Below are 10364 nucleotides of genomic sequence, written 5' to 3' on the forward strand. Positions count from 1 at the left end.
TCTAGCCATTTTAAGGCTTCCCCTCTCTCCTATATAAACTCCTTGTACCTCATGGCCGCAAAAGAGAGCACTTTTTAGAGAATAATATCTAGACCTAGTATTTACCCTTTTGGAAATTATCTACTTTTTGCCTTTATTTTCCTTAGATCATTAGCAACTTTTGTATTATCTCAAGAAATCTTTGATACTTGTTGGTTCCATAAGTTTCTAAGTATTGAGAATTTGGGTTTGATTTCTTCTTCAATATTGTAGATCTTTGTCTTATCTTTCTAATCATGCAAGTTTCATGGATTTCTGGGTTTATGATTTTGTTCATCATGTTTAGTGATTGTGAGTAGTGTGTAGAGATCTTAAGGATGGATTAAGTTGGGTAAAGGTTATGGGTGTTTAGATTGATCAAGCTTTATTGTTATACATCTCTTCTAGATTAGATATGCTCTATGTTATTCTTATACTGAGAGGGTAAGGATAGATTTTAAGCTTCTTAGCATCACAACAATGTCTAAGTTGTTAGATAAGGCTAATGATAGAGATTATCATGAAGCATGCTAAGAGATTAGATGTTTAAAGTGATTTTTGACATTGATGATCTGGTTGTTTAATGTCTGCTTTTATATGTAATAGCTAGTGAGAACTAGGTTTAAGAGTATCTAACCTTGATTGTTATTGTCATGAGAATGGATTAACAAGTATTAGAAGATCTGCTCAGTTAGGTAGAGCACCTCGTTTACACACCAACCAAGAAAAAGTTTTTTGTTTTGGTGCGGCCCGTAGCCACCTATGAGTTTTCTAGAGATAGCTCATTGTTGACTGAGATTTGTTGATCAGTTTAGATAATCATAGCTTGAGTCCAACCCATGAATCCATCCTTAGGACGTTTCCTTGTTTGAGTATTGTTATTCGCTTGCTGTTTGATTTACTTTCATTTTGCTCTATTTTGATTGTTGTTCTGTTTCTATTCTTCGTACTATGTCACTCGACCTCCCATTCGATCGAGCATCAGATCGAGTGCTTGCTCGAGCATCATCCAGTGTTCTTGTTTATGTTCTGCATTTACTTGTTTCATTTCTTGTTTCATTCCTGTTGCATTCACTTCATTTCTGTTTGATCATGTCTCTTGTCTTGCATTAGTTTAGTTCATGTTCTTGTATCATTACTGCTTTGTTTCCACTCTTTACTTTGCATTTAGTACCTTGTCTTAGTAGCTTTACTTACTGCATCTTGTCATTATCATTAGGTTGTTAGTTAAAATTATTCATCACATTTGGCTTGACTTAGATAAGCATTCATATCCTGATTGCTTGCATCACACTAATTATGGATTGACATCCCTTATGCTACAACAACATAAGGGTTATTGAAACACCTTGCATCCACCTGTTCATTCATCATCTCTATCTTCATTCACATTCATCACAACCTTCAATAAGCACCATGTTTCACTAGCCGGAACATGGCAGAGCCGACATAACTTAGGTTGAACCATTGGTCTACAATCAGAGGGACAAAGTTAGTTTTTGAGAGGAGGAAGTTCTGAAATATGAATGCTTTCCTGTGTCTCTGCACTGTTGGGTTTAGCATGATACAGCAGGGAGAGTGCTAAAAAAAACTTGGCTGATCAAACATGCCAAAGGAGGATGGGAACTTGAGATACCAATCTTCATTTACCAATATTCGATCAAGCTTCTTAGCTATAGGATTTGTGCTTCTTTTTTCCACCAAGTGAATGAACAGCCCCTGTAGCTAAGATCCGCAAGTTCAGCGTGCAACAGACAATCCCGGAAAAGCCTGGTTGGGAGATCAGCATTTGGATTCAGGGAGATTGAGGAATCAGAGTGGTCTAGCGTTTGGTTAAAGTCACCAAGCACTGACCAAGGTTTCCCAGAGACGCGTGGGTCCGCAGCCACACTCAGTAACTCAGCCCATAGATGTCGCCTAACTGATTCCTCATTCGAAGCATAGACAAAAGAGACAACTAACTCTGATTGATCATCCGGAAGAACCGCTATACAAGTGATCATTTGGAGAGACTTGAAAATGATTGACATCTTGACACTAGGATGCCACATTACCCAAATCTTTCCTAACTCAGAGAAGCCATAGTTATCCTCAAAAAGCCAGCCTGACAGAATGGAGTTTATAAACTTCTGCTGCTTTAAATGGCTAAAAAATGGTTGGTTTACTTTATACCAATGCTTAAAACCGCGGCAGTGGCTTAACTTATTAAAACCTCGTACATTCCAGCAAAAGATGTCTATATACATTGATTACTTTGATTTGGGGCCCTTGCCCCGAGCATACCTCTGTTGTCTCTGTGAGAACATTTGTAAGAATTGAGCTTCATCCACATCCGGATCATCACCATCATCTGAGGTTTGAACACCGGAGGAGTCAGGATCTAAGCTCTTCTCTTCCGAATTAGCTTGCAGAGAATCCAGACCAATATCAATGCTAAAAGCTTTATCCTGCGTCAAGACAGAGCTAGAGACGTGGTTTGCGGAGGAAGCCGAAACCTTCTTTTTGACTTGAACCCATTCTGAGACTGAAGCAGTAGGTCTTGAGGAATTCGCATAAGCGGGAGTGGGATGCGTGAGAGTGGCAGCTCCCTCAATACCCTTCCCTTTGACTTTAGCCAGAGCTGCTGAAGTAGGGGCTGTTTTTACTGGAGAGGAAGTGGTGAGGGTTGTAGTAATTTCTGGTTGCTTGACCCTAGGGTCCTTCTTCTGCTTCTTTGCCTTGACACGAAGGCAATCAGCTGTATTGTGGCACACGAATTTGAAAAAAGTGCATAGTATAGGGGCCAGTTTGCAACGCTTCAGATTGTGGCCAACTTCCTTGCAGAACGAGCATACTGTGGCCAACTTCAGATTGTGGCCAACTTCCTTACCAGAGTCGAATTGTACATTGACCGCCTCTGGTAGAGGTTTCCTAGGGTCAATTAGGGTAAGGAATTTTGCCACATCGAGGTTTGACAGGTTCTTTGTTGACGGGTGGAGCTGTATTGGCTCACCAACCTGTCCTGCAATGTATTCGAAACCCTCCTCATGGAAGAACTGGAACGGAACATTACACACTTCAAGCCAAACCGGGGCAAATGATAGTTCCGGCTTTTGAGGGGTGACTCCAGGTTGCCATTTAGCAACGAACATCGTTTGACCTTCGATTTGCCAGAGACCTTGACTAAGAACCCGATGTCGAGTTGCAGAGTTTGGAATCTTGAAGAGGAAAGCATTACCCTCCATCTTGGTGACGATGATGTCGCGGTGAGTCTTACTCCAGATACCGTTGACAATAGCATGATGCATTCCCGGAGCAGGCGGATCAGAGTAGAATTGGCCGAGAATGAAGTAATCCCATGATTTCTGGTTCTTTACAATGACATAATTCAGGATCTTTACACATGACTCTCCCGAGGGTAAAGTAAAAGATGTGCCCTTCTTGGATAGGCGTCTAGGAGAGTTTTTGAACAGTCCTAACCAAGGAGCTTCTTTTGAGACTGGGTCCGCTGCAGGAGCAGCCTTCGCAGTTGTATGGTTCTTGTCGAGATCTGGCTTAATAAACCTCAGATCTGGGCTGGGTATGGCCCTACTGGACTCGGCGAGAGGAGCATGGGCAGAAACCGAGAGGGGGGAGTCCTGAGAGGAGACCTTAGGAGGCGGAGCAGGTGTCGAGGACGTGGTGGGCGATGACGGATGGAGAGAGAATGTGGTTATGGGGGGGGGGAGGAATCAGGTCGGATTGAGGGGTTGCATTTTGTGGTCAATGGAGGTGGTTTAGCTTTATGTGGGGCTCGTTTCTTCCTCATGAGGAGAGGAAGGCCTGAGAACGAAGAGGAGACGGCGCTCCGATGCCGGACAAGATGGGAAAACGCAATCACTTTATCGCTCTTTTGAGAGAGAGAAAAAGTAAGTATAATATAAGTAATTTTTGTTTTTTAAAGTTTTCTTTCTCCTTTTTTATCTAATCGATACAAATTACAGAAGTAAGAAGAAAGAAAATTGTAAGAAAGCTCATGCAACGAAGGAAAGTTAGCTTACCTCTCGATGTAACAATTTTATGTTGATGCTTAACTCGTTTTTGTAAAATTGGATTTTGGAAATTAAATTATAACATGTCCCATCTTTTTGCATGCACTCCACACAAATTGTGCAAGTATATGGACCCATTAAAAAGTCTTTATCCCCAAAACACAAAACCAAATATGTCGAAAAAGAGTTCCCAATCCAAACATGTGCAAGTATACTACTGTGCTAGAGGACTGAGACCTTCTCCAATGGGAGGTTTTAAGAGAAGGTTTAAGTGTTTGTAGGAAAAAAATAAATCAGATAAAAGAAAAAAGATAAGAGAACCTCTTAGATAGTATACTCAAATTTGGAATAAAAGATTCTACGTGTCACGTTTCTGTTGGCCAAAAAAATTAATAGAAGAGGAATTTTTTTTTTATACCTGATCGAATTTTTCTTTCTTTTTCTCTCTGTCTCTCTCTCTTTCTCTCGTGATAGAAGTCCTGAATCGACAAAGGAAGAAGATGGAATCAGAGGAGGTTGGGGTTGGAGGTGATGCGTAGCGGAGGTGATTGAATCGGCGGAGGAGATTTCGGCGGAGGTGATGCGTAGCGGAGGAGATTTCGCGATTAGGTAAACGAATTAGGGTTGTTTGATTTTTTATCCCAAATTAGGGTTCTTTGATTATTGATCCTCTCTCAAGGTATCCCTTTCTCATTCTCTCTCTCTTTCATTTGATTTCACTTTTAGCTTCTTCAGTTTTGTGAGAGGCTGTTGGGTTTGGTAGTAGAGCATGTCTTTCTTTTGGAACTTGCGTGATGGGTTTCTCTCAAGTTGTGTGGATTTGAAAGTGTGGACTTTTAGTTTGAAATGTTCCCTCTGCCATCATAAAATTTTATATTTTTCAATAGACTTTGGTGTTCTTGTTCTCGATGGATGAAGTAGAGAACAATCTGGGGAGTTGAAATTAGATTGTTGCAAGTTCGTAAACCTTGGGATTTGTTACATTGGGTCTGAAGATTTGTAGTTTTCTCGTTTTAGTTTGAGATTGTTTATCATATCTGTTGTGTTTTGAACCAATTTCGTTGCAGAACGTTTAGTAACTTGTTTGTTTGTGTGTGTAGGAACGAGATAGAACGAGAGAGAGAAACACGAGGATTTACAAGTTCCCAAGATCAAGGTGACCAAGGTACGTCTTGGAGAGCTAAAACCAGCTCTCAAGGTTTATATATCAAGCGTTAAACAGAGTACAAGAGACCAGAAAGATGAACAACCCTAGAGAGATTTACACCAAGATGAGAAGGAAGAAGATAAGCTCTAAACCTCTATCTTTCTCTCTAGATCTTTCTGCTTGATACTCACGCTCTTCTCTCTTTTTCTTTTGTCTTCACCATGTGCTCTCCTTATATAAATGTTGAATGCTTCTCTTTACACCTCACATTCAACCTTTGGAGCAACAAACCTTGGAGTAGGTTCTGTGTACGGTGACACGTCCACAAGGCGACACAACAGTAGAGTATTCCCGAACTTGTACCTGGGCTTTGATAACAGATGAAGCTTACCGGGCCTTATCCTACCACAAGGCCAACCTGTTTCATACCAAACCCAAAACCTTGTTGGACTGAATCGACTTACAATATCAGATCCATTCAAACTGATGTTTTCATTGATCAGATTAGGAAGTTATTGTTGACATTTAAGAAAGCTGGAGATGGCTCAAGATGGTGGAATCATTAATGAGCCGGTAACCTCCTGCCTTTTTCAGCCTTTTGTAGTTTGTTTTCTTATTCATGATTCAGTCATAAACTATCATTAAAACGGTTGGAATATGGCGTTGTTAGGCCATATTTACCGGAATAACAAATGGGGTGATCTTAGGCCTTTTAAAAATAAGATTAAATGAATAGTGGACTTTAGATCAGGCTTTTTGATCTTATTCTAGATCAGTTCTTGGGCCTGATCTTGTGAGACGTGTCTCACTCGGATTGGAAAGAATTATTTTCCCTTCGTTTCATTTTCATTTTCTTCATTCGCGAAATCTAGGTTTTTCTTCTTCTTCTCTCCCAAAAAGCGAAACGCCGAGAGATTTGTGTACTCATCACCATCGTTCCCGATTCCGGTGTGTTCCGGCCATTAAAACACCAATTCAACCGATCTCTTCGTCTCCTCGTCTCCTTGTCTCCTCGTGTCCACCGATCTCGTCGTCTCCATTGTCTCCTCTGTCTCGTCAAGTCAACCGATCTCTTTGTCTCCTCGTCTTCTCTGTCTCCTCTGTCTCCTCTGTCTCCTCCGGCTTTATAGACAAGGTAAGCTCCGGAAATTTAAACCTAATCTCATCTCTGAATTAGGTTTCGATTTTGGGGAAAAATTGATTTGTGTGTTATAAACCTAATCGAAACACTCATTCATGTAGTTGCTTATCATTTTATAGGGTTTCAATAGGCTTAAATAAAATCGAAACACTCATTCATGTTATAGGGTTTCGATTTTATGTGTTATACACCTAATCTCATTTCGTGTGTTGTATTGAAAATCAACCTTAATAGATTTGTATGAGTGAATTCTAATCGTTTTTGTCCTCTAATTGAATTCAACTTTACACCCATAAACATTAATCGATTTTGGTTTGTTTTTGGTTTGTTTATGAGGCATGTAGGTGAGGTTAAGGAGGGCAAATTAAATCGGACCACCATCAACAACATTCCTTACTCGCAAGTGAAAGGTAAGTCAAATGGTTTGTTTGTGTCTGAGTTTAATGGTTTGTGTTGAATTATGAATCATATATGTGTCCAAATTACTTGATTTAACTTCAAAAACTGGTTCACTTTTCATGCTGATTTAGACATAAATTCCATTTAAGGTAGTTGATTATGTCACTGATAGGATGATGGTAACGAAACTGAACTTTAGTTGTGTAGTAACTGCCTTTAAAGTGTTGTTTGCTTGGTTATTGTGATGGTGATTGCGATGGTCTATGTTAGTTGTTTAGTTGTGATAGTGTAGACTATAGTTGTAAAATGAGTTCAATGCTTTAACGAAACCAAACTTTTTTTGGTTTTTATTATTTAAAACACTAAATCTCCTTTATTTACTTCTGATTTGACTGAAATAGGTAATGGTTATTTAGAATTAAAATTCTCTAACAACACAAAACTTTGAATTAAATGATCTTCTTAACTTCTCTATATTATCCAATGTCATTTCCTTCTTTCTTACCAATCTCTAAGAACTTTCCAATAATCTCTCTTCCTCACCTTCTTCCTTTTTAAATCTGCTTGCTATGGAATCAAATAATACTCCTAATAGTCAGTCTCAATCCTACTTTAGTCTTCTAAACTTCCCATACGACAGCTTTGCTCCCAATGTAAACATTGATTCCTCTCAAATCCCTTCTTTTAGTTCACAAACTAGTTCACAGTCGAGTCAACCTCCTAGTCAAACAGAAGAGACAGCAGAACAACATAGGGAGAGAAGGATATGGTCCGCACAAGATGACTTAGTCATAATAAGCGCCTGGTTAAACACATCGAAGGATGCAATTGTTGGGAATGATCAACCGTATGGGTCCTTTTGGAAGCGCATTGGTGAATATTATGCAACAAGTGATCATGTCCTTGGTGGTGGTGAACCAAGGCTCCCTGATCATTGTAGACAACGATGGCAAAAAATCAGTAGGGAAGTTAGTAAGTTCTGTGGAGCATACGCAGAGGCAAAGGGTGAGAAAGCTAGTGGCATGAATGATGTGGATATTCTGCAGAATGCTCACCAACTATACACTAAGCTGTACAAGAGGAAGTTTGGTTTGGAGTATGCTTGGAATGTGCTTCGCTATGAACAGAAAAGGATTAATTTAGAGCCTATGAACCCCACTCCAAAGACAACCAGCTCTAACAAAAGAAAAGCCGATGATGCTGCACCATCTTCAGGGTCTGTTGTGGGTGAGCACGAGAGCAGGCCTGCTGGAATAAAGGCAATGAAAAAATCAAGGAACAAAGGTAAAGAGAAGGCTGCACCATCGACAGAGTTTAGTCACATGTGGGATATTAAAAAGAAGGATTTAGAGGGCATGAAAGAACTTCAAAAGATGTCCATTCTTGACACTCTCATTGCCAAGAAAGAAACGCTAGATGAAGATGAAAAAGCTCTAAAGAAGAAGCTAATGGCTGAACTGTTTTAGCTCTAGTTTATGTTTGTTTTAAACCTAGTTTATGTTGTTTTAAGTATGTTTGTCTTATGTTTGTTCTAAGTATGTTTGTCTTTTGTTTTAACTCTAGTATATGGTTTTAATGAATCGGCTTATGTTTATGTTTCACACGTTTTTGTAATGACTCGGCTTATGTTTAATTAATCGATGTGTTTTCGTTTTCATGTTGAACCAGTCATGGACTCTTTATACGACTATGGTATAAACAGCCCATTAGACGGTAGTAGCGATTCAGAAGAGGAGGCTGAGACCTGTTACTATCCTCCGGAACCAGCTCCTGCGATTGGATTCACAAGTCTATCGAGTCGTGAAGCTCAACCACTACCTGCTAATGAGACATAACTGAACAAGCTCAACGACCAAGTGATCCAGCTCAATGACCAAATGATCCAGCTCAAGGACCAAGTGATCCAGCTCAAGGACCAAGTGATCCAGCTCAAGTAAATTTGTCTCATTTTCGGTTGTTGTTGTTTGCTTCCGAATGGTGAACCCGTGATCGGATTTTTTGTTTAGGCTTCGTATTTGGACTTTTGTTTAGGCTTGGTATTTGGATTTTTGTTTTCTTTGTTTGGATTTTAGTTACAAAGACAGAGTCACAAGAATTTTAATTAGTTTGTCCGATTGTTCACATGCACCAAGTTAACACTCACATGCACCAAATTCACATGCACCAAGTTCACAAGAATTAACTTCGCAAGAATTTGTCTCTTCTCTCTTCTGTCTGAAATCAAACATACACTCTTGTCCGAAAGTTCTATATATATGAGAAGAGAACAAGATCAAATCAAACATACCAACCCAAATTAAACATACCAACTCAAACATACCAAATCATACACTCTTCTCTCTTTTGTTCACCTTCGCTCTTTTACTCATCTTATTGAAAATCAAACCATTTTCTTTCTCTCACCAAAGACATTTTCTTTCTCAACCCTGTTATGGCATCTTCTTCCAACAATTTTCACTACCATTATGATCCCAATAACGATAGTTTAAACCAATACTTTCAAGAGCAATTTAGTAACCAATTTGAAGCTGTTGAAGAGGAAATTCCGGTCGAAAGGAAACCACGTGCATATATCGATAGAAAACGAGAAAAAGGGCATGAACGTTTGTGGAACGATTATTTTTCTGATAATCCGACTTACAATGCTCACCACTTCCGGCGACGGTTTCGAATGAACAAGCCGTTGTTCTTGCGTATTGTGAATCGTCTCAGTGAAGAAGTTCCATATTTTAAGCCAAAAAGGGATGCAACCTTCCGGAATGGTCTATCACCCCTACAACAATGTACTGCAGCAATTCGACTTTTAGCATATGGGACTGCGTCGGACTCGGTTGACGAATACATACGTCTTGCTGCATGTACTGCTCGTAAATGTTTGGAACATTTTGTCGTCGGGATAGTTGACTTGTTTGGCACTGAATACCTACGCCGACCAACACCAGAGGATCTTCAAAGGCTACTATTTTATGGAGAACAGAGGGGTTTTCCCGGGATGGTTGGAAGCATTGACTGTATGCACTAGAAGTGGAAAAATTGCCCACCCGCTTGGAAAGGAATGTATTCAAGAGGCACCGATAAGCCAACAATTGTTTTGGAGGCAGTAGCTTCACAAGATCTCTGGATATGACACGCATTTTTTGGAGCTCCAGGTACTTGTAACGATTTAAATGTCCTTGATCAATCACCAGTATTTAATGACATTATTTACGGTCGAGCTCCCGAAGTTACGTACTATGTCAACGGAAATGAGTATAATTTGGCATACTATCTGACGGATGGTATTTACCCTGAATGGGCAACATTTGTTAAATCCATCCCACAACCACAACACCCAAAACATCGATTGTTTGCAGAACGTCAAGAAGGTGCACAAAAAGATGTTGAGCGTGCATTTGGAGTCCTGCAATCTAGATTCGCCATGATTAAAAATCTATCTCTTTTATAGTCAAAGGGTAAAATTGCATATATTATGAGAGCATGTCTCATACTGCATAATATGATTGTCGAAGATGAACGAGATTCATACACACTCTATGACGAACAAGAATTCCAACAAGAAGATAGAACTGGAACTACTCCAGATCTTACCTTTTCAGTAACTATGTCTTCAAATCTTGAGGGTTTAGGTGATGACCATACAATAATTCGT

General features: G+C 39.7%; 3 protein-coding genes across 3 annotated transcripts; 2 read left to right on the top strand and 1 right to left on the bottom strand.

Moving 5' to 3' along the window:
• Positions 1 to 1691: 1691 nt before the first annotated feature.
• Positions 1692 to 3242, bottom strand: LOC147940899 (uncharacterized). The gene is made up of 2 exons (XM_087458309.1): positions 2302 to 3242; positions 1692 to 2163 (listed from the first exon to the last, which is right to left on the bottom strand). Exons 1-2 carry the CDS (start codon positions 3240 to 3242, stop codon positions 1692 to 1694), a joined length of 1413 nt encoding a protein of 470 aa, XP_087314435.1.
• A 3845-nt stretch (positions 3243 to 7087) lies between these two features.
• Positions 7088 to 8181, top strand: LOC104704337 (uncharacterized). The gene is made up of 2 exons (XM_087457312.1): positions 7088 to 7683; positions 7762 to 8181. Exons 1-2 carry the CDS (start codon positions 7285 to 7287, stop codon positions 8179 to 8181), a joined length of 819 nt encoding a protein of 272 aa, XP_087313438.1. The 5' UTR covers positions 7088 to 7284.
• A 965-nt stretch (positions 8182 to 9146) lies between these two features.
• Positions 9147 to 9737, top strand: LOC147940900 (uncharacterized). The gene has a single exon (XM_087458310.1). It carries the CDS (start codon positions 9147 to 9149, stop codon positions 9735 to 9737), a length of 591 nt encoding a protein of 196 aa, XP_087314436.1.
• Positions 9738 to 10364: the final 627 nt, after the last annotated feature.

The sequence above is a fragment of the Camelina sativa genome, chromosome 7 (genome assembly GCF_030686135.1).
Source record: "Camelina sativa cultivar CO46 ecotype springtype chromosome 7, ASM3068613v1".
In the NCBI taxonomy this organism is placed as follows: domain Eukaryota; kingdom Viridiplantae; phylum Streptophyta; class Magnoliopsida; order Brassicales; family Brassicaceae; genus Camelina; species Camelina sativa.

Bases quoted from the DNA above. Each gene is read 5' to 3' on its own strand.
- LOC147940900 (XM_087458310.1), top strand. From the start codon at position 9,147: ATGGCATCTTCTTCCAACAATTTTCACTACCATTATGATCCCAATAAC.
- LOC147940899 (XM_087458309.1), bottom strand. From the start codon at position 3,242: ATGGAGGGTAATGCTTTCCTCTTCAAGATTCCAAACTCTGCAACTCGA. The intron at 2,164-2,301 runs GTATGCTCGGGG...ACCATTTTTTAG, and splicing joins TTCTCACAGAGACAACAGAG to CCATTTAAAGCAGCAGAAGT.
- LOC104704337 (XM_087457312.1), top strand. From the start codon at position 7,285: ATGGAATCAAATAATACTCCTAATAGTCAGTCTCAATCCTACTTTAGT. The intron at 7,684-7,761 runs GTTAGTAAGTTC...GATATTCTGCAG, and splicing joins GGCAAAAAATCAGTAGGGAA to AATGCTCACCAACTATACAC.